Below are 24,105 nucleotides of genomic sequence, written 5' to 3'. Positions count from 1 at the left end.
TTCTTTGGGATTTGAGAGAAATGTTGCAGGGTGAAGCGAATGTTCTCTTGGGTTGCCCAAATGCATTCCGAAGAGTGTTTCCTAGGCGGTGGGAATAGAGGGCCAGTGTCAATCTTGTTTATCCATAAGGACTAACCTTCAACTACACGTACAGATTTAAGACTTGCCCTACCGCAACGTCCAAGTATCGGAAATTGTAAGCTAGATGTACCTGCATGGGAAGTTTTTTTCACAACTCACACCAGAATAAAGAAGCTCCCAGAAAAGGAAAAAAAAAGCCACTGTGTGGCAACCTGCAAGGAAAACCCTAATGTAGAAGAACAACTACTTATTTTTTTCAACCGCAGAGTTTGTTTTTGAAAATTCACCTACTGCCCTGGCCAGTGTGGCTCAGTTGGTTGAGCGTCGTCCCCTGCACAAAAAGGTGGTGGGTTCGATCAATTCCTGGTCCATGCATGTCTGGGAGGCAACTGATGGACGTTTCACTCTCTCTCTCTCTCTCAAAAAAAAAAAAAAAAAAAAATCAATAAAGACATACCCTCAAGTGAGGATTGAAAAAAAATTCAGCTACTTAATAGTAAAAAGTCAAGGTTTTTGTTTGTTTTACATGAGAAAGGAGTGTAAATAAGTTCATAAACCAGTATACAAATGTTTATGAGCCAGTAAATTTAAAAAGACAACAAAGAAAGCTGCATGGATCCTAAGAGGATATGTGATACATCCCCTCCAGTCAGAGGTATTGTGAGAACAGTCTCCGTCCCTCCGTCCCTCCGAGCAGGCAGCATGGAATCAGGTGCTGCAGAGGCGATGCCGGCAGGCAGCACTGCGCTCAGTTATTCCCTAAAAGGAATAGAGGAAGGAAAACAAGTGCCGTTCTGATGGCTCTTTTCACATTTCAGCCTCTCAGAACTCCATCCCAAACAGAGAGACCGTGAAGAAGCCCTCTGCCGCCTGCGGGAGGGTTGGGAGTGGCAGGGTTCCTGCTGAGGGCGGGCTGGGCGCGGGAGAAACCCACGGCCACAGGTGGCCGCTCACAGGGACTGGGCTACGACAGCAAGCAAGTGGCCCTGAGGCCTTGAGGTCCTGGCTTTCCGGTCTGTGACGCGGCTGTGGGCCTGCGGGGCACCGACCCCTCTACTGTGGGTTCTGTTGGTTAAAAATACAACAGTTGCATTCGCAGCACTTCAGTTATTTAAAAACAACAACTTCATCCTCCTTTCCCTCATCCAACTGTAAGAAAGGAGAAATTCATTAAGCATTTATTTTCAGGTTTCTGAATTGCTATTAAAATTCAATTAAATGTAAAACCTAATAGCCCCAAATTGTTAGGATTATCTCAAGGGACCCTGAATTGGGCAGTGAAAGTTGACATCAACTGAAATGAGCTGGACTTCCGCTGTTGGCTGTCTCCAGGCCGGCAGCCGTCTGTTGTCTCCCCGGAGTGGTCCCTGCCACCCCTTGGTGAGAGTGCTGAGCAGCAGCAGGGTGTGGTCTGGGGGAAGCTACTGGTTTTGCCTGTTGCTTCCAGAATCACAGAGACTATGATGAACTTGACATTGAACACTGCTGAGTCCTGAGTTGGGGAAAGCCCGTGGAGGAGGGCCGAGTTCAGAGGCTCTTCCCTCCTTTGCCTGGTGTCATACATGGCCCCTGGCTCTCTCTTCTTCCACTGCTTGACTTCCTGTTTCTTTTTCATTGGTGACCCCTCCTAAAGTCTTCTTGCCCGTTGCTTTACTGGCCTCTTCCTGAGGAAGAAAGAGTGGAATGCTCAGTTAGCTCCTGGCCCGCAGACGGTCTGTCCGCTCTAACGGGAGAGGGCAGCACAGGACTACTCAGGCTTCCCAGCTGCCCACGGAGTGGGAGCGGTTACCTGTCTTCAGTTAAAATGACCAGCTTTCCACTGTTTGATAACCAGGTCCCTGTGGTAAGCTGGAGGGGAGGGTGAGCTCAGGAGCAGAACGCAGCCTGCAGCCAGGGAGCAGGCCTCTCTCACCCCGTGCCAGGCTGGCTCCCGAGCCTCCAAGTAGAGGGCATGCGGTGGGCAACCCCACCACAGCCCATTTCCTGGAAAACAGAGGTCTCAACATGGAGGTATTGCCTGGAAAAAACCTGATGTGCTTGATTTTCTTAAAAAGAATAAAAGCTTTAGTACATGTCTAGGCAGTCGCTTTGCCTCAGCTCCTGCATGGACAGGCAGTGCCTCTACTACGGGCCCTGGTGAGCAGAGCAGCCCCACGCTCCCTCTGGCCCAGCCCAGCCTCTCAGCTCGGAACCTGTTTCCTTGGGCTGCGCCTGGGTGTGGAGCTGTCCCCCGAGACTATGAATCAGTTCTGATCTCCCCGACGGCCAGTGCGCCCGCACACACCTTGGCATCCTGCTCCGCAAACTTGGTGAACATGTTGGCGTAGATTCTGCGGTCCCGCTCGTTGTGCTCCTTCGCCTTCTTCTGGCACATGGAGATCTGCAGCCGCGCGGCCTTGTTCTGGGGGTTCACTGCCAGCACCTTCTCGAAGTCGCCCTTGGCTGACTCGAACTCGTTCATGAGCAGCTGGGCTTCCCCCCGCCGGTACAAGCCCTTCTCATTGGCACTGTCGAGTCCCAGGGCCTGGAACACAAAGTGTGTGTTTCAGAAAGAATGAGTGTAACTTGTGGGGCTTTGAAAGAAACTCAGTATTTAAATAACTTACTAAAGCTCTCTAGCCAGGGAATTAGAAAAAGTGTACTGAAAAGATGTGCTCAAGGTTATCACATACTACTGATCAAACCACAACGAATTACCCAAACCAATTCCTGTGTTTAATACAATTTCTCTAAAGACCCCAAAGGATTTGGAAGGGGGATCTTGAGAAGTTCGTTCTACAGTTCAATTGAAAGGAGTAAATGACCAAGAATAGCTGAGAAAATTTTGGATAAACAAAAATAATAAGAGGAGAATTGCCTTACCTGAGAAAAAGATATACTACCAACTACTGACATTAAAACAGTTTGGTTAGTAGTCCGTGAACAAACAGGTCAGTGGAGCAGAACAAAGCAAGACAGACTATGTAAATCAGTAAGGAAAGGGTTAACTTGACAAAAAAAATGGGGTCAAAGCAGTAGTTATCCATGTAGAAAATAAGACTTAATTCTTACCTCACATCATAAACACAAAAATAAGTTCTAAATCAAGTGTATTTACATGCACTGCCCAATAAAAATAATAGATTTTTAAAATTATTTTTTAAAAAAGTAAACCCAGTTCGAGTAGGTATTGCAAGTACTGAATGGGGTTATTTTTATACTCTTAGGGTGGGGAAGACTTCTAACCAGAAAGGAAAAGACAGATTTGATTCCGTCAACATTAAAACTTTCTTTATGGAAAAAGATGCCATCTCAAGTTAAAAGCCAAGTAAGGAGAAGGGGGTCCTAGTGTCCCTACTGCCAGACAAAGCGTTCAGAGTCATAATGTATAGATTGTCTCAATCAACCGAAAACAGACCAATAATGCAGTCGAAGAAGGTGAACAGGCAATCACAGAAGTAAAACAATGAAAATAATGTGCAATAAGAAATGAAAAAAATTTGTCAGTTGAGGAAAAAACTACTGATAATCTTCAATAATAATATATATTTAAATTTAAAAATGTTACTGTATTAAAATTATTGCCTTTGACCCAGTATTTCCACTTCTAGGAATTTATCCTATAGAAACAATCCCACAAGTATGCAGAGAGACACCACGTACTGTAACATCACCGCCTGGGTGTCTACCAAAAGGGATGGGGAGATAAACCGCAGGTGCGTGCAATGGATCCCAATGGATATTTAAAAGCCCGAAGGAGAGTTATATGACAGATTGACAATATGCAGAAAAATGTCCTCGTTTTATACAATTATGTGTCTAAATCTACACATTCTAGTTTTTAAAAGAACTTATACATATATGTTACTCTATACTGTATGGAAAAAACAGAAGGAATATGTGTGAGATCAATGAGTGATTTTGGGAGAGATCGTCAACTGGAACCTTATAAATGAACTTTTACTTTCTTGTATGTTTTGTAATTTTTGAACTTGAATAACTTTATACTACTATAATAAAAAATTGCCAAAACCGGTTTGGCTCAGTGGATGGAGCGTCGGCCTGCGGACTGAAGGGTCCCAGGTTCAATTCCGGTCAGGGGCATGTACCTGGGTTGCGGGCATATCCCCAGTAGGAGATGTGCAGGAGGCAGCTGATCGATGTTTCTCTCTCATCGATGTTTCTAACTCTCTGTCTCTCTCCCTTCCTCTCTGAAAAAAAAAAATCAATAAAATATATATTAAAAAAAAATAAAGAAGAAAAAACTTAAAATGTAATTAACAGTAACATTTTTTCTTAGGCAAAAACTGAGTAAAACATGATAGGAACATATTAATCCACAAAACTCAAGATCTTAAAATTCAAAAATAATCTTACAAAGAATATATGAAATCATTGCTTGTTTTTCTTATCCCTGTTTATCTTTCAGATAAAATTGACTGTTAGCTTTTACCCATAGCATAACACACACTGTTGGCTCTGAGACCAGACACCTGACCTAACGGTCAGCATCACATACATGTGCATAAGAACACCAGAATCACGCTTCCGACAGACAACTTCACGAACACCTGGGTTCATAGCCCAGGAACAGTATTAATAACACAAACACAAATGTAAAAGGGAGAGGGCTCCTGATGCTCGGTGGGTCTTTCACACTATTTATATGTATTCCTAACTAGGGAATAAATTTGATGATAACAGTGACTTCCTTATATATCCTCAGTATGAGCAGTTTTATTAAAGTCCTGAAAGGCTTAAGTCAAATCTGTTCTTATTAAATTGAACCTGAGGAATTATATGATACCAAGTTATAATCTGATACCAAGTGGTATTAATTTAAGGACGGTCATGGATAAAATTGTTTCTTATTGAAACCTTTATTCATAATGTATTATTATAAACTAGAGGCCTGGTGCATGAATTCATGCACAGGTGGGGTCCCTTGGCCTGGCTGGTGATGTGGCCAACTGAGGCAGTGGGAGGTTGGCCAGCAGTGGGCATAAAGGAGCCGAGGGAGGTTGGCTGGCCGGGGGAGGGACCGCGGTAGGTTGGCCAGCTGCTCCTGATTGGGGTCAACTGGGGCCAACTGGCCGGGGCGAGGGACTGCACTAATCAGGGCCATCGGGGGTTGGGGGGAAGGGGGAAGGACCCTGGGAGGTTGGCCGGGCGTGGGAGCATACTGATCACCAGGGGACAGCTCCTGCATTGAGCATCTGCCCCCTGGTGGTCGGTGTGTGTCATAGCAACTGGTCGTTCAGTCGCTTAGGCTTTCATATATATATATATATATATAGATAGATAGATAGTCTAGGCATCAGAAAAGTCTTTAATCAAAACCTTTCTGAACTTCCCAGTTCATACTGAGAAAAAAATCCCAAACGAAAAAAATAAAGCCAAATGAAAACCCCTCAACCCTTGGCGAGCAGCAGCGAAGGCAGACAAGGGATGAGGCTGGGGAGAGGTGTGGCCTCTGCAGTCCGGCCTCGCAGACGCTACCTTATCGCAGCACTCCACAGCTTTGGTGTATTCTCGGAGCTTCAGGTAGCACATGGCCAGGTTCAGGAAGGCAGCGAGCAGGAACGCCTCGGAAGCTTTCGATTCCTTTTCGGACAGGCCGTATTCCATCTCGAGCCAGGACACTATCTTCCCATACTGAATGACCGCCTGCAGGTACTTGCCTCCCTAGGAGAGAAGAGCTGGGCATTACTCTTTACACAGGCTCTAGAGGGGCACACGAGAAGCGTAAGCCCAGGCCTCCCTGGGAATACCAAACCCTCTAAATGGAAACCTCCTCATACAAACCCTGGGATTTCATGATTTGTTTCTGTTCTCAGGGGTGGCTAGCCAGGCACTTTTCCATTCTCTCTGAAGTCCAGTGACCAGTGAGCTGGTCAGGACAGAGGCTGCCCTGCACTTACCCTTGTCCTGTTCCAAGGGGGCAGTGCTCTCAGCAAGGAGGCTGCAAGGCATTGGGGTTGCATTCTGTGGTGCCGATTATCTATCTATCTATCTATCTATCTATCTATCTATCTATCTATCTATCATCTATCTATCCATCCATCCATCCATCCATCCATCCGTCCATCCGTCCACTTTCCAAAAGGCTGGTGCGTAGTTCCAGACCCTGTCACTAGGTTACTAAAGGGTAAGTGCCTTTTCCCGGGCTCCTGGGCGTCAGCACTGTGCATGAAATACATCCTGGCAAATCTAGCAACCTACACCAGGGCCGGCAAACTTTCTGCATACTCCACCCTCACTCACTGAGAGAGAAATCACAGAGGTCTACAAGAACGTCCCTGCTACAAAGGACCTCAAGAGGTTGGCTTAAGAAATGAGCTCACCTGGAAGGAAGCCCTGATGTCGATTTTGGGTGAGGATGAAGTAGACCAGTGCCAAGTGCAGTCTGGGTCTGAACGAGGCCAAAGCTGCACCCCACTGAGCACCCCTCTTCAGAGGGAGCTTAGGAAAGGGGTGACAGAGAGCTCCCCGTTCCACTTGACAAAGGCAGTGCTGAAGGACTGAGGTTTCTGAAAGAGGCTACTAAAGTTAGTCTGTTTCTTCTCCACCTCAGAAATTTGTGATACAAGTTGGAAAAAAATGAAACCAGGCCGTTTCAGAGTAAATGCTGAAATTCTTTTTTTTTTTAATAAAATCTTTATTGTTCAGATTATTACATTTGTTCCTCTTTTTCCCCCCCATAACTCCCCTCCTCCCAGTTCCCGCCCCACCCTACGCCCTCACTCCCCACCCACTGTCCTCATCCATAGGTGCACGATTTTTGTCCAGTCTCTTCCCGCATCTCCCACACCCCTTTCCCCCCCAAGAATAGTCAGTCCATTCCCTTTCTATGTCCCTGATTCTATTATTATCACCAGATTATTTATTCACTTGATTCTTAGATTCACTTGTTGATAGATGCATATTTGTTGTTCATAATTTGTATCTTTACCTTTTCCTTCCTCTTCCTCTTCTTAAAGGATACCTTTCAGCATTTCATATAATCCTGGTTTGGTGGTGATGAACTCCTTTAGCTTTTCCTTATCTGTGAAGCTCTTTATCTGACCTTCAATTCTGAATGAAAGCTTTGCTGGGTAAAGTAATCTTGGTTGTAGGTTCTTGGTATTCATCACTTTGAATATTTCTTGCCACTCCCTTCTGGCCTGCATAGTTTCTGTTGAAAAATCAGCTGACAGTCGTATGGGTACTCCCTTGTAGGTAACTGACTGTCTTTCTCTTGCTGCTTTTAAGATTCTCTCTTTGTCTTTTGCTCTTGGCATTTTAATTATGATGTGTCTTGGTGTGGTCCTCTTTGGATTCCTTTTGTTTGGGGTTCTCCGCGCTTCTTGGACCTGTAGGTCTATTTCTTTCACCAGGTGGGGGAAGTTTTCTGTCATTATTTCTTCAAATAGGTTTTCAATATCTTGCTCTCTCTCATCTTCTGGCACCCCTATAATTCTGATGTTGGTACGCTTGAAGCTGTCCCAGAGGCTCCTTACACTATCCTCGCATTTTTGGATTCTTTTTTCATTCTGCCCCTCCGGTTGGGTGTTGTTTGCTTCCTCGCATTTCAAATCACTGACTTGATTCTTGCGCTCCTCTGGTCTGCTGTCGGGAGTCTGTATAATATTCGTTATTTCAGTCCATGTATGCTTAATTTCTAGTTGGTTCCCCATCATAACATCGAGGGTCTCATTAGTTTTCTTGTAGATCTCATTAAGTTTATTGGCGGCTTCTAAACAGTTCTTGAGAGACCTTAAAAGTGTGGTTCTGAACTCTATATCTTCCATTGACAATTTTGTCCTGTTTCTTTGTCTCCGCATTTTGTTATGCTTTCTTGGTGCACCCCCTAGTGGTCTTTGTGCGCAGTCTTTTTTTTTTTTTTTTTTAAAATATATTTTATTGATTTTTTACAGAGAGGAAGAGAGAGAGATAGTTAGAAACATCGATGAGCGAGAAACATCAATCAGCCGCCTCCTGCACATCTCCCACTGGGGATGTGCCCGCAACCCAGGTACATGCCCCTGACCGGAATCGAACCTGGGACCCTTCAGTCCGCAGGCCGACGCTCTATCCACTGAGCCAAACCGGTTTTGGCTGTGCGCAGTCTTGTAGTTAAGCCTTGATTGTTGTAGCTAATACCAGGGGGGATTTGACCTCCAGGCCAAGTGGCTGTGAGAATCAGCTGTGTCTGCAGTGAGAGAACTACTGTCCTCTAGGGAGGTGCTAATCTAGCCTTTGCCTGAGGCTATCCGGCAAATGCCTCTGTGCAGGGCTTGGGCGGGGCGGGTCGCACAGGATCAACAGGGTGGGCCAGAGAGAGCAGTTATGGCGGCTCTCAGTCCTGTCCCCAGGGGCTCTGCCTCTCTGAGTCCCAGCAACCACTGCAAACCTCGGAGAGAAAGCTGCACTTGCTCTGACCGAAGCCAGACAGTCCCGCTTCTCCTGTTTGAGTCTGGGTCCCTAAAGACTCGCCTGTATCTGGAGCTCAGAGTCTGCAACTCCCTCCGGATTGAAAACGCCAATGCACCCTCCGCCACCAGCCCGCTCCGCGCACTCCGCACCTCAGAATTTGACTTCAGCACTGCGCCTCCTCTGAGTGTCCGTATGCGTTTCTCTTTCCTCCTAGTTGTAGGACTTCCACTCAGCCAGCGTTCCTGTGGTTCTGGGTGATGTCCGTTCTGTCTTTTAGTTTCACTTTTGAAGTGGTTGTTCAAGGCAGCAAACTCCCGCGTTAACCTATGCCGCCATCTTGGTTCTCCTCTAAATGCTGAAATTCTTGAGGAAATCATATTGTACTTCCTATGGACTGAACTGAACCCCTCCCAATTCATACACCGAAGCCCTGCCCCCAATGTACTGTTTTTGGAGATGGGACCTTTGGGAGGCAATCAGGTTTAGGGGAGCCTTGTAGGGGGTGTCCACCAGATAGAATTAGTTCCCTGCTTCCTCTCTCCCCATCCACAGCAACTAGGGAAAGTCACGTGAGGACACAGCAAGAAGGATGCCTTCTGCGACCCAAGACCCTGCTGGCACCCTGGCCTTGGACTGCCATCTCCAGAACTGTGAGGAAGGAATTCCTATCGTTCAAGTCCAGTCTCGGGCGTTTCACTGCGGCAGCCGAGGTAACTAAGACATAGTTAGGTGCGCCTTTTTGGGCACCAGGTGAAGCAGCCCTCCCCAGTGTCAGGGTTGGCACTTTTTCTCTGTCACCCTCTCCTGCTGGACCGGGAGCTCTTCGAGGACAGGAAGCATGTTCCAACCCTTTTGGAGTATTGAGGGTTTAGCACAAACAGGCCCTTAATGAAGGTTTGCTGACTGATATTAATAAGGTCAAGGAATATAATTATGGAATCCAAAGATCTTCTATCATTGGGGGCAATGTGGAGGTGGGTAGAAATGAAGGGTGTCCTTTCATTTAGATCAGGTAAGGACATTTTCCCATATGCCTAGTTTCTTCTTCCTCTTTCCTCCTTCACTAATTCACCTATTAAGTTCTAATTACCTCCTCATATATTGTTATAGGAAAAGAAAAAGAGAGCCAGGTAGGACAAAGACCAGATCTTATAACTTCGGTGGGTTTGGAATAATCAGAATGGTAGTCTACAGTTTCTAAAAAGAAAAACAAGTAATAGACTTCATAGTAGTTCCTTTACATTGAAAGAGCATTTTAATTTCTTGAAAGCTCTTTCATATATATCACAACCATACATACTTTTATTTAGATCCCTTCTAACAAGCACAGTGCAGGTAATTTGTTTTGTGGAACTTGTGCTTCTGATGTGCTAACAGGAGTTCTTTACTGGGGTGACTGTGGCCTCCGGGGCATTTGGCAATGTTTGGAGATGTCCTTTAGTTGTCATGTACTAGTGGCATCTAGTGGGTAGAGGCAAGGAATGCTGCTAAATAACTTCCAACGCCACGGCAGTCTCCCACTGACACAGAATCATTTGGCCCCAAATGTCAATAGTGCTAAGGCTGAGAAACGCTGCAGTAAAAGAATGCAGAGAGCCCTGGCCGGCGTGGCTCGGCTGGTTGGAGCATCATCCCTTGCACCAAAAGGTGGCAGCTTCAATTCCCAGGCAGGGCACATACCCAGGTTGCGGGTTTTATTTCTGGTTGGGGTGCCTCTGGGAGGCAACTGATCAATGTTTCTCTCTCACATAGATGTTTGTCAGTCTCCCCCCCCCCCCCCCTTAAAATCAATTTTTAAAAAATGCAGGAGGAGAAAAAAGCAGGGTTGACTCATAAATGGCTTGTTTCTAAATCATAGCACTGGTTTCTTGGTTCAGCCAGGGTGGTCAAAACATAGTAAAGCCTGTTTGTCTGAAAAGGGTTCCGTGGTTGAAAGTTGATCCTTAACTAGCTTGCTTTGGAAATGCCTTTTCCCCACAGAGCACAAGAGGGCGCCCCATGTCACTGCTGGGTCCGCAGCCTTCTTGCCACCGCATGGTCAGAAGAGAGAAATACCAAGCACTTGTGATAGTGAAGGCTTTGTCCTGCAGATTGCTGCCAGCAAGAGGGAGGACATAAAAACCATCTCTGTTTCCCTGAGGTGCACAGCGCCTGGCATGATGTCACATTGTTACCGAGGCTTAATTATGTTTAGAGCCACGTGAAGAGTCCTCTCCTACCTTTCTTCCCTTCAGTGTTCAGAGGCTGAAAGGAGGAATGTACGATCTACACAGCAAAATCGTTCCTACGGAGCTAACCAAAATCCAACCCTCCTAAGAGAGAGATTTACGCACTAAAGTGTAAACCAAACCGCAGATCAATGGAACTGGAGCTCCAATGCCCTGATAGCATGAAATGCACATTTTTATGTCGCCATCTCTGCCGTCACCCAGTTTGGACGTCTCTGCCTGCATGTGCACAACGCTCCAGGTCAGTCCCCGGAGAGACGAGGCCCAGGAGGGCAGGGTGGAGGGCTGAAACCTGCCCTGAACTCTGAAAAGGGAATGTGGACAGGAAACGACCCACCGACCAGTTTGAGGCCTTAGAGCTAAAAGTAGGCTCACTGCCGGGATCTTTTACCTCTAATTAGGAAGGTGCCTCTGGGGAAGTGTTCAGAAGTACAAAATGTTCAGAGACATTCTGGGAGAAAGGCTTAGGTCAGTGGTTTTGAACCTTTCATTAATTTTCCCCCAATAGCCTAGTGTTTTGAAAGATTTCGTCTGTCAAATTGCATGTTAAAAATAATATGTTCCATATGTGTGACTGCTGATCCAGATTTTATTCAAAGATCAGTAATTTTAAGAGGGTTCATAATATTATGAAACACACAAATCACTACTGCAGTTGTGCTAAGAAGCAACCAAGTTCAGTAACTGTATAGACACCTAAGCAATGCTTTTTGCTACTGATCACAAATTCTGGCATCTCTCTGTATATATATTCGGGACACAGCCATATGGCCTGTGGCTTTACAGCATTACTTCATTATCAGTAATGTTCCCCAAAGTTATGAGCCATCAGCAACCAATAGTTTCTGAATCGTCGAGCTGTTTTGCTACATTGAGTTGATATGATTCTAGTTAAATGCCAAGAGCCTCAACCCCCTGCCTCAACTATTAATGTTCTATTTAGAAGTTTGGGAAATATAAAAAAATACATTTAAGGACTTTAATGGACTCCAGGTATATAGGAAACTCTATCCAGGACCTGTGGTCTAAAGGGATTTTTACAGAAAATTTTCTTTTTATTCTAGTGTACTGTGTATTTGTGTTTATAAAAAGCACACTTGGAACGAATAGTTTAGAAGTATCCATATACATAATTGAATTAAAAAATCAAACTTGCTCTTGAGAGTTTAAAAATTTATAGGATTTTAGGGCTGGAAGAAACTTGGGGATCATTTAATCTAACTCCCTCAACTGAAAAAATAACCTCTTTAGAATTTAAATGACTTTAAATCATTTGGAATCATGAAGCCCAATTTCCAATTCAGAGCTCATTTCACCACTGTTTTCTGGTGATCCATAGAGTATATATAATAAGTGTTCAAAGTAAATATAAATAATTATGTATTATGTAAGCCAACATGTTTCAACTTTATTTAACCAAAACCCATAGTAAAAAATTAGTCTTAAAAAAGTCTTAAATTATGATCCACTACCCATTCATACACAAGTAAACAAGATTTATAAAACATTTATCCTTAGTACATAAAGCAATATACATTTCCACAATACTGATTTCATGATCTAGTAATGGGTTTCCTATCCAAGTTTGGAAAACAATAGCCATGCATGCTGCTCCCGGGCTGCATTCACTCTGCTTACGCAGGCTCACATAATTCTCCAGGCGTTTCATGTGAGTGCACGTGGCCTCCACTCCCTCCAGACAAGGCTGTCAACCAACAGCGTATCTTAGAAGCAATGCTCCACAAGGACTTGCTGAAGCACAGTTGTGCATCGCTGCTGTAGACTGTTGAAAACAGCATCTGATTTTTGTTCTTGGATTGCAGTGGCAAGAAAAAAAGAAAGGAGGAAGCCTAACAACACTGCCCTCCTTCTCTAACTGCCCACCACACTGCCCTCCTTCTCTAACTGCCCACCACACTGCCCTCCTTCTCTAACTGCCCACCACACTGCCCTCCTTCTCTAACTGCCCACCACACTGCCCTCCTTCTCTAACTGCCCACCACACTGCCCTCCTTCTCTAACTGCCCACCACACTGCCCTCCTTCTCTAACTGCCCACCACACTGCCCTCCTTCTCTAACTGCCCACAACACTGCTCTCCTTCTCTAACTGCCCACTAAGCCCTTTGCGGATACAGAGCAGGTCCACGGAGTGGGAAGCACTGAGGCGCACCCTGATTAGAACTGAACAGAGTGTTGTTTCTTTTTTGTCTTCAATCTAGGGGTTTAAGATCTAACTGAGGAAATCACATCTTCCTAGGTGTTACAAGAAATGGTTTTCGAGAAGCAATCAATGACAAAGATCATTCAAAAAAGTAGGTGTGTGGCCATCAGAAGAATGAATCATCTCCTATCAGTTTCTTTTAAAAAATATATTTTTATTGATTTCAGAGAGAAAGGGAAAGGGAGAGATAAAAACATCAATGATGAGAGAATCATTGATTGGCTGTTTCCTGTATGCCCCCTACTGGGGATCAAGCCCGCAACCCAGGCATGTGCCCTTGACAGGAATCGAACCCTGCAGTCTGCAGGCTGGCACTCTATCCACTCAGCCAAACCAGCCAGGGCTCAATTAGTTTCTTTTGAAATCTGTGCCTGTTCTCTTTCCTTTTGTCACGTGCCTTAGTGACTCCACCAAGACAGTGGAAAGGAAAATGATGTGAAACTTACCCTTATGAATTCCATTACAGCTAACAATTATTTTATTCTTTCTTTGTTTCATCCCACAGACACTCATTGAGTGCCAACTATGAACTAAAGCAAGATGCCTCACGTCTGCAGTGAGTGATCCAGTAGTGGTGGCTGGGCAAGCCACACTGGTCTTTCTTCAGGGTTACAATCCAGAGTAGACCATGCAAAAGGGGTATCTGTGCCCTGGCCACGTGGCTCAGTTGGTAGGAGCATTGGCCTGTACACCAAAAGGTTGTGGGTTCAATTCCCAGTCAAGACACATACCTAGGTTGTGGGTTCAGTCCCCGGCTGGGGTACAAACAGGAGGCAACCGATCGATGTTTCTCTCTCACATTGGTGTTTCTCTCTCTCTCTAAAAATTAATAAGCATATCCTTGGTGAGGATTTAAGAAAAAAAAAAAGAGGCATTTGTATTCTTTTGTCACCTTAATTCATTCTTTCTCACTATTTTTTATACTGTAAAGGACAGACCTGTAACAATTCAGGCTTACTCTTACCCAGAGGGGTGCTGATAAAATTCAGAGCAGGGAGCACCAGCAGTTCACTGACCTCTGCGTGCGTTCTCTGAGACAGAAACTCACATACCTTGAAGTACACAGTTCCCTTCTCCTTGACGATGGCAGCCTGCTCCAATTTTTCTTTGGTGTCCATCTCCCAGGACTCTTTGGCCTGTTATGTAAATACGTGACAATGGTTAGGTGAACAGGGAAGGAAACGGCGTCAGCTGATGACCATGAACAAGCAGCAGCTCCTTGTAGAGGCCACCCACCCCTCAAACACACTGTCGTTTAAAACTGCCAGCACCAAAGTGAGCTCTAGTCACTGCCAGGTTAGAACTGGTTCCCAATGACAGCTGCGCGGGAACCCGCTGCCCAGGAGGAGACTGCGGCAGAGCGCGTCTGGAGAGGCGTGAGATGAGGCCACACCACGGAAGCTAGGGTCCCTATTTCCCTCCCACAAACGGCACCACTCAGTTGCCATTATGACTTGGAGCTGTTTCTCTCAGGCCTTGGTTTTCAACTCTAAAATGGGAACACTATCGCAGGCAAGTCACAGTTGTATATTCATGATAATTTTTAAAATCCAGGCCATGTAGTTGTCTTTTCCACTCAATCGCAACCAGATATATAAAGCTTCCACACTGTATCCACCTGCAGATGTATCCTTGGGGAATTTCAAGCAAAACATAATTGGGAGGGTAAAGCTGATGTAAAAACACAATTTCAAAGCCACAGAAAAACGATTTAATGATCATCTGCTCATTTGTATTATATGTCATTATTCTCCCTAATTAAAGGTACAAATCCAGAGACAACTACACTTCCATTACGAACAACTGGATTTAGGAGGATCAGAGTCCACAGGACAATCTGGGGTCCTTCAGGTAAAACAAGGCTATGTCAGAGCCACTTGCTGTGTAGGAATTATAAGCTTCAGTGGGTACCTGTCAAATTCTCTTTCTTTCAAGACACTTGGTGATGTATTCCTGGTGTTCCACTCCCACCCCTCCAAAGTAAATAATGAAAATTACTAGTCTTTCTGGCAACCCCATGTTGCTTCTCAACAAATGAGCTCTATCATTTAAAATCTAGAAACCAGGGTCCTTTGCGTGTTTCTATTAGGCTCAGTCTTCATGAAGCACCAAATGTCCTTAGTACGAGGCAGAACAACAAACCGTGTTGCCTGCACAGCACACCCCTTCTTCACACGGTTTCCAATAAGGCAGGTTCATCGGTACACCCGGGCGATGACAGACCCAGCTCACTGTGGGCAAAGGAGGGCCCCGGTGGGGAGGGACAGGGAGCTACTTCATTGAAATGGGAAGAGGAAAGTCAAACGCCCACATAACCATATGCAAGGGATGTTCTCTCTCTAACAATGTGGAGGCAGAGCTGCAGGATCGGTGCTGAGCTAGCAGGCCGTCTAAAGAGGTACTGTGACAAGAAGCAACGGTCAATGATGCGAACATGTCTGCTTTGAGGAACATGAGTGTGAGGTTTGACCAGCAGCATCACTGCTAGGGGAGAATCCCAAAGCGGGCCTCCCCTGCCCTTCTTAGCCCAAAGCTCCAGGTCTACTGGGCTGACAGTGGTCTCCTTTCGGAATCTAGTGAAAAACAGAGTCGTGTTTCCAGTCCAAAGCTTAATGCACAGAAGCTGGAGGGAGACCTGGAGCGTAAGAAAGGCACACCAAATGAGGGCTCTCGGGAGGGGTGGGCTCTGGTGACTGCTGCACAGGGACTCAGCTGGACTCCACAGAGTGTCTAGCTTGGGCACACGCTCTGTGCTTGTCCGGTGAGGCTGCTGCTGGGTGCTTCCAGGGGCAGGGAGATGGAAATATACTCTAGAGGCCTGCTGTTTCTGCCCTCAAGGCCACTGACAAACTCTTTTTTTCTACTTGGACAGGTATGAAAAGAAAAGGCCTGGGGTTAGCAGGGTGTCCCTGTGTTCCTTGTCACAGAGCCTGGTGGCCCACGAAGCCTTGCATTTTTGGACAGTAACTTGGAGCCACGCTGAGGGCCTCTTCACCACTCCTGAGAAGGGTACAATCCGTTCAGCACTGGAAAACGGCGCCCCTCCTCCAAGGAGCGGCTTGGCAGAACGTGAACCTTTTTGTCTTCAACCCAGGAAAAAAAGTACAAAAAGAACAAGTCTAGGAACAAATAGGGAACAAGTGTTGGATTCTACCCAAAAAAGAAAAAAAGAAAAAAGAAAAAAAAGGGCTGACACATAGGAACACACTCTGAACACTGCGCTTCGGAGCTGTGGGTCAGCCATGCTGGCTCAGGGGTCCCAGACAAGACAACCTGCAAGTAAGACCACTGACCTACGCCACCCAGAAATACATTCTACAGTTCACAGGAAGTGGGCAGAGAAGAAATATACCATGATTTCAGAGAAGTTGGTATTTTCTCACCTTTTCGAAGCTCTTAAGTGTAACTTCATATATAAGCTCAGCATTAGGTTCAATGCCAAATTTAGGCTTCCCTGCCTCTCCAAAACCGTATCTGAAATGGAGAGTAGAAAAATAAAACTTTATAAGAATTGGCATATTTCCAGGCACTTCCTTTGGTACTTTGTGGCATCACATGAGCGCAGAGCCAGCATCTGCCAAGTACACAGTCCGGAGACCCTGAGGACAAGCCAGATGCTGAGCAGAAGACCCGCCAGGTGGCCCTGCGGCTCAGGAACCAGGCCAGACTGAGCCCTCCTTCTTCACATCCCCGTGCAATTGCGACACCTGTTCTCCCTGGGACAGCTTGCTTAATGTGGCCTTAATGTCACTGCCCTTTTCTCTGCTTGATTTTCTATCGAGTTCTTTTGATAAAACAGCCTTCATTTGGCTATGAGACCCTCCCCGAGGCCTCATCAGCAGGAGGGCGAGAAGACAGGCACTGCTGTCACAGTGCTGTGCCCACAGCGCTGTGCATTAGAGGCTTTAAGAAGCTTTCAACTCTGAAGTGCTGTCTCCATCAAACAGCACCACTTCCAGTCAGATGAACGGGAGGGAAGGCTCACATAGCAGGGGGAAAAATACATTTTCACAGTATTTCTTCAATAGTTTTAAAGAGCACACTAGAAAACACAAGTGACATAACTAATATACCACCAAAAAGAACAGCCCTAGCAAGTTCTAACCCCCATAAAAGACATACTTTCCCCCTGGCTGGTGTGGCTCAGTTGGTTGAACATCGTCTCGTATACTGAGGGGCTGCGGGTTTGATCCCCGGTCAGGGTGCATGCAGGAGGCAAACGATTGATGTTTCTCTCTCTCCCGCTCTAAAAATCAATGAAAACATACTGGGGAAAAAAGAAAAAGAGAGAAAGCAATATTCTTACAGGTCTGTGACTCTTACTCTAAATGCTACAACTTTTAGCCAAAATCTATCTGGACAAAATCACTGCAGACATATAAATTTGATTTTCAGATCACATTAATAAATACAAGGCATTTGGGGAGGACACATCTGCCAGAATGAAGTGCTGACGGAGCTTTGTCTGTCTGGTTCAATGGTTTCTCCGGGTTTCGAACAACACCCAGCATATTAGGAAAGCATGCACTGGAATATATTCTGTTCTCATCTACTAGTATTTCAAGCCAGACTACTCTTTAATATATGGAAGAACATTGCGAAAACCTTAGTAAACCCAAATGTTCAGGCTATGGGTTGAAAGATGCCAAACCAGGTCGATGCCAATGAATTTTCTCTGGGGCAAAAGGACCAGAGTGGGAATATACAAATCCTGCTGCTTGCACTACTCTCTTTACCCCTTGCCTAAATTTTCCCGGAAGAAAATGATTACTCACTCACCTCCACTGTTACACAAGTAAATGAAAGCTGCAGCCAGAGCAAGGCCATGAGAGCTGGTAGGAATGGGGTGTGGTAGTCATAATAGCAGGACAAAGGGTATCTTCCGCAAAGAAATATGAGGACGTTAATTGCCAGTGGCCAATTATAGGAGGTGGTGACCAGTTCTCTACCTGAGCTCCTAGACCTATGTAACTGCTATTGTGTTCCTGCCATCTGGTAAACAAAGAACATTCCGTAACTGCTAGGAACTGGGCTGGGGGAGAGTCCTTGCTGAGCGTGTTTACTGACAGCACGTTATATTTGGAGCCCTGTGCTACACAGGTACAAATCCAACAGATGACCTGGCACGCGCCTCAGACCATTGGCTCTCAACAGGGGTGGATTTAATCCTCCCACCTCAGGGGTATTTGGCAATGTCTGAAGATGGGTTTATCACACAGAGGAAGGGGGTATAGGCATCCAGTGGGTACAGGCCAGGGAAACTGGTGAACATCCTACTACTATGCACATGTCAGCCCCCACAACCAAAAAACTTCCAGCCCAAGATGTCAGTAGTGCTGAGGATGAGAAAAGCTGCCTTAGTGGAACTCACAAATAGAGGTCTCATGGTAGGCAGAGTGGGGGTAGGGTCAAGGGAGACACCAAATTGTCCTGATTTTTATCAGTGGGATTAAGGAAGACTGGGGAAGGGCATTATTCCTATAACCTCTCCTGGGTTCAGATGAAGAGATTCTGTGGCGATGCGTGTGGAGCCTGGGAGGAGCATTGAGTCTGACTGCCATGTTACACAGAAAGCTGTCTGCCTGACACTACACCAGCCTGGCAGGCTAGGACCCCAGGCACAGAAACGCTTCTCCCTGAAGACAGACACCACAAATGGGATTCTAGGACTTAACCAACAGACAAGCTGGGCAACAGTAACAGAAGGAATTCGTTATTAATCTTTTTTTCTTTTTTCTTCTTTTTTTATTATATCTATATGAGAAGATGGATGTTAGTGGAACATATTTCACAATATATGTAATTCAAACCATCATGCTGTATGCCTTAAACTTAATGTATGCCAATTATTTTTCAATAAAACTGGAAAAAATATACTTCTATTTGGTGAATTGGAAAGGCCACAAAGCAAACTTTAATAAATCCCAAATAAATAAAAATAAATAATAAATATAATATTCTTGGATCACAATTCAATAAAAATACATTTTTTTAAAAGTCAGAAGGAAAAAGTCCTCCTGGCTAGAGATGTTAAAATCTTAATCTTAAGAAAACTGTTGATGCAGGGGTTCTTCAAATAAATATGATAATATGTGTAGAAAAGAATAACAAAGGAAATAGCATATGTCAGAATCTCTGAGATACACATAAAATGGTACCCAGGGGAGCATTCATAATATATATTTTTAAATATCCCAATTCTAATTTTACTCCTTTTGTATATTATTCATGTAACAATTTGTAGTACTTATTGATATACCTTTATATGTATTTGCTCCCACATGCATATACAATTATATAAATATACAAATAAGCAGGGATTAATTTGCAATCTTTAATTACAGTTTTAAAATATAATTAATTTAGTAATAAAGTAAAACAATGTAGATGACATTAATGCTCTTGAATAGTTGCCTGCAGACAGCTGAGATACAAATAATGACTATTAATGACCATTAGCCTTTATGTGCATATAAGCACTTATGCCATAAGTTCTTACCAATTGCTGTCTTTTTATAGACAAAGAAACTGAGGCTCAGAGAGAAGTGCTTCCTGAGAGTCACACAAAGAGGAGTGCAGAGCTGGGATTTAAATTCAGACTCTGGAACAACAACAAAAATCACAGACATTCCAGAAAACTGGGATCTTAAGCCCGCCAAAGGAATGATATTTCAATTTTTCATTTTTATTTTTTTATTATTATTTTGTTAGCTTTTGTATTCTCTTCTTTCTTTCTTTTTTGTTTGTTTTTGTTTTTTTGTTTCTTCCTTTATTTCCTACTTCTTTTCACATTATTTTTTCAACCACGTGATCAGCAGACATGTGAGCGGTGTGCTCTTGACCAGGGAGCATCAGCCCCGCGAGCAGCCTGCCTCGAGCCTAAGAGCAGCAGCCTCATGCGGCCTGCCCCTGTCCAAGGAGCAGCAGCTGTGTGAGTGGCCCACTTCCCCATCTGAGGAGCAACAACCACGTGAGCAGTCCGACCTGTCCAAGGAACAGCAGCCACACGAGCAGTCTTCCTACGTCTGAGGAGCGGCAGCCCTGTGCAGCCCGCCCCATCCAAGGACCAGCAACTATGCACAGCCCGCACCCTGCACTAGTCCGAGGAGCAGCAGCTGCACAAGCATCTTGCCTTCGCCCAAGCAGCAGCAGCCGCACGAGCAGCCTGCCCAATTCGAGGAACAGCAGCTGTGTGAGCAGCCCGTCCCCATCTGAGGAGCAGCAGTTCTGCGAGTGGCCTGGCCCCATTAGAGGAGCAGCAGCAGCCCACCCCGGTCCGAGGAGCAGCAGCCACACGAGCAGACCGCCCACATCCAAGGAGCGGCAGCACTACGCAGCACACACAGGTCTGAAGAGTAGAGCCACAACAGCCTGCACCTGTCTGACGAGCAGCAGCCGGGTGAGTGGCCCATCCCCGTCCACGGAGGAGCAGCCATGCGTGCAGCTCACGCCCGTCCAAAGAGCAGCAGCCTCGCAAGCAGCCCACCCCTGTCCGAGGAGCAGCAGACTTGCAATCAACCTGTTCAAGTCCTAGGAGCAGTAGCCCCACAAGCAGCCCACCACATCAGAGGAACAACAGCAGCGTGCAACCAGCCCCCATTCAAGGATCAGCAGCCACGTGAGCAGTCCACCCCAGTTCAAGGAGTAGCAGCTGTACGTGTAGCCCGACCACATCCAAGGAACAGCACCCTCGTGATCAGCACACCCTCTGCCTGAGGAACAACAGCTGTGTGTGAAGCCTCCCCCCACCAGCCAGAGTAGCCACCACAGCTGTGAATAGCACCCACCAGAGGAGCTGCTACCAACTGAGGAGCAGCTGCTACCACAACCGCCCGAGGAGCAACCACAGTCCAAGGAGCCACTGCCACCCAAGGAGCAACACCTAACTGACTCAACATCTAGATATGTCGGTGAGATCAAACATGGGTAGACAAAGAAACCCCCAAAGGAAAGAAAAGGCGGACTCGCCAGAAAAGCAGCTAAGTGAAACAGAGGCATGCAGCATAACAGAAAAAGAATTCAGCTTAAGGTCTTAGAATGCATAAACCGGATGGAGGAAAAAATCAACAACTTATGCAAGAAGCAAGAAGAAACAGATGAAAAAAATCAATAAATTACGTAAGAAGCAAGAAGAAATGAAGAGTGATATAGCTGCAATAAAAAACACCATTGAAAGTTTCAACAGTAGACTAGGAGAAGTGGAGGAACGAATTAGCAAATTAGAAGACAGGGAAGCAAAACACACCCAAATTGAACTGCAATTGGAGAAAAAAATTAAAAGACAGGAGGAGAGCCTAAGGGAGCTATGGGACAACATGAAACGAAACAACATACGAATAATAGGGGTGCCAGAACAACAGAAAGAGGAACAAGTGTTAGAAAACCTATTGGAAGAAATAATATCAGAAAACTTCCCAGAGGTGGGGAAGAAAAAAGTCACACAAGCACAGAGAGTCCCAAACAAGGTGAACCCGAAAAGACCCACACCAAGACACATCATAATTACCATGGCAAATGTTCAGGACAAAGAGAGAATCTTAAAGGCTGCAAGAGAGAGATGGAAAGTTACATACAAGGGATCTCCCATTAGACTGTCAAATGATTTCTCAACAGAAACACATCAGGCCAGAAAAGAATGGACGGAAATTTACAAAGTGATGCAAAGCAAAGGACTGAATCCAAGAATACTCTATCCAGCAAGGCTATCATTCAAAATTGAAGGGGAAATAAGAAGCTTCACAGACAAAAAAAGGCTAAGGGAGTTTATCACCACCAAGCCAGCAGTGCAAGAAATGCTAAAGGGACTGGTGTAAAAAGAAGAAATAAAAAGCTCAGAAAGAAAACAGCCACAAAAAATAGAAATGGCTACAAACAAGTACCTTTCAATAATAACTTTAAATGTAAATGGACTAAATGCTCCAACCAAAAGAGATCGTGTGGCTGAATGGATAAAAAAACATGACCCATACATTTGCTGTCTACAAGAGACCCACCTCAGAATAAGGGACTCACATAGACTGAAAGTGAAGGGATGGAAAAATATCTTTCAGGCAAATGGAAATGAAAAAAAAAAGCTGGGGTAGCAATACTTATATCGGACAAAATAGATCTCAAAGTGAAGGCAATAACAAGAGATAAGGAAGGACACTTCATAATACTAAAGGGATCAATACAACAAGAGGATATAACCCTGATAAACATATATGCACCCAATGCAGGAGCACCCAAATACATAAAAAGACTCCTGGAAGATATCAAGGGAGAGATCGACAACAATACAATCATAGTAGGGGACTTTAATACACCACTGACATCACTGGATAAATCCTCCAGACAAAAAATCGGCAAAGAAACAGCAATCCTAAATGACTCACTAGATCAGATGGAGTTAATTGACATCTTCAGAACATTGCACCCCAAAGCCACGGAATATACGTTCTTCTCAAGTGCTCATGGGACATTTTCAAAAATAGACCTCATATTGGGTCACAGTCTCCCCAAATTCAAGAAGATTGAAATCATACCAAGCATCTTCTCAGACCATGATGGCATAATATTAGAAATAAACTACAATAAAAACAACCCAAAATACTCAAACACTTGGAAGCTGAATAGCATGTTATTAAATATTGATTGGGTTACCAATGAGATCAAAGAAGAAATTAAAAACATCCTGGAAACTAATGACAATGAAAACACAACAATCCAAAACCTATGGGACACAATGAAAGCAGTCCTGAGAGGGAAGTTTATAACTTTACAGGCCTATCTCAAAAAAACAAGAAAAAATGGTAGTAAATCATCTAACTCAAAGAACTAGAAAGAGAGCAACAAGAAAAGCCCAGAGTGAGCAGAAAGGAGATAATAAAGATTAGAGCAGAAATAAATGACATAGAGACCAAAAAAAAAACAATACAGAAAATCAATGAAACCAAGAGCTGGTTCTTTGAAAGGATAAACAAGATTGATGAACCTCTAGCCAGGCTCACCAAGAAGCAAAGAGAGAGGACCCAAATAAACAGAATCAGAAAGGATAGAGGCGAAATAACAACAGACCCCACAGAAATACAAATGATTGTTAAAAAATACTATGGACAACTCTACTCCAACAAACTAGACAACCTAGAGGAAATGGACATATTCCTAGAAAAATACAACATTCCAAAACTCAATCAGGAAGAATCTAAAAATCTCAACAGGCTAATAACTATGGAAGAAATTGAAGCAGTCATCAAAAAGCTTCCAGCAAACAAAAGCCCAGAACCAGACAGCTTCACAGGGGAGTTTTACCAAACATTCAAGGAAGAACTAAAACCTATCCTCCTCAGACTACTACAAAAAATTCAAGAGGAAGGAACACTTCCAAGCTCATTCTATGAAGCCAACATCACCCTAATACCAAAACCAGGTAAAGACAACACAATGAAAGAGAATTACAGGCCAATATCCCTCATGAACATAGATGCCAAAATCCTCAACAAAATCTTAGCAAATCGGATCCAGCAGTACATCAGAAAGATCATACACCATGACCAAGTAGGATTTATCCCAGGGATGCAAGGATGGTACAATATCCGCAAATCAATAAACGTGATACATCACATAAACAAATTGAAAGAAAAAAACCACATGGTCATATCAATTGATGCAGAAAAAGCATTTGACAAAATCCAACACCCATTTTTGATAAAAACTCTCAGCAAGGTGGGAGTAGAAGGATCATACCTCAACATAATAAAAGCCATATATGACAGGCCCACAGCCAACATCATACTCAATGGACAAAAACTAACACCATTTCCCCTAAAAACAGGAACAAGACAGGGATGCCCACTCTCACCACTCCTGTTCAACATAGTACTGGAAGTATTAGCCATTGCAATTAGACAAGAAGAAATAAAAGGCATCCAAATTGGAAAAGAAGTAAAACTGTCCTTATTCACAGATGATATGATATTATACATAAAAAACCCTAAAGACTCCATTAAAAAACTATTAGACTTAATAAATGAATTTGGCAATGTAGCAGGATACAAAATTAACGCCAAGAAATCTATGGCATTTCTATACACCAATAGGGAACTTACAGAAAGAGAGACTAAAAAAAACAATCCCATTTACCATTGCACCAAAAAAATTAAGATACCTAGGAATAAACTTAACTAAAGAGGCAAAAGACC

General features: G+C 44.5%; 1 protein-coding gene across 5 annotated transcripts in view; it reads right to left on the bottom strand.

Annotated features, from left to right (window-relative positions):
- Positions 1–1,197: 1,197 nt before the first annotated feature.
- FKBP5 (FKBP prolyl isomerase 5) overlaps positions 1,198–24,105 on the bottom strand; it is a 124,585-nt gene continuing 101,677 nt past the window's right edge. For all 5 annotated transcript variants that reach the window (XM_059701864.1, XM_059701865.1, XM_059701866.1 and 2 more), the window contains 5 exons: positions 16,309–16,399; positions 13,978–14,061; positions 5,560–5,745; positions 2,366–2,605; positions 1,198–1,745 (listed from right to left, as the gene is read on the bottom strand). In XM_059701864.1, the coding sequence (XP_059557847.1) occupies positions 1,638–1,745; positions 2,366–2,605; positions 5,560–5,745; positions 13,978–14,061; positions 16,309–16,399 (709 nt within the window). In that variant the 3' untranslated portion in view covers positions 1,198–1,637. The remainder of the gene's footprint in view (positions 1,746–2,365; positions 2,606–5,559; positions 5,746–13,977; positions 14,062–16,308; positions 16,400–24,105) is intronic.

The sequence above is a fragment of the Myotis daubentonii genome, chromosome 6 (assembly GCF_963259705.1).
Source record: "Myotis daubentonii chromosome 6, mMyoDau2.1, whole genome shotgun sequence".
Lineage (NCBI taxonomy): Eukaryota > Metazoa > Chordata > Mammalia > Chiroptera > Vespertilionidae > Myotis > Myotis daubentonii.
Note: the sequence above shows the minus strand (reverse complement) of the source record. Positions and strands in the feature narration are given on the sequence as shown.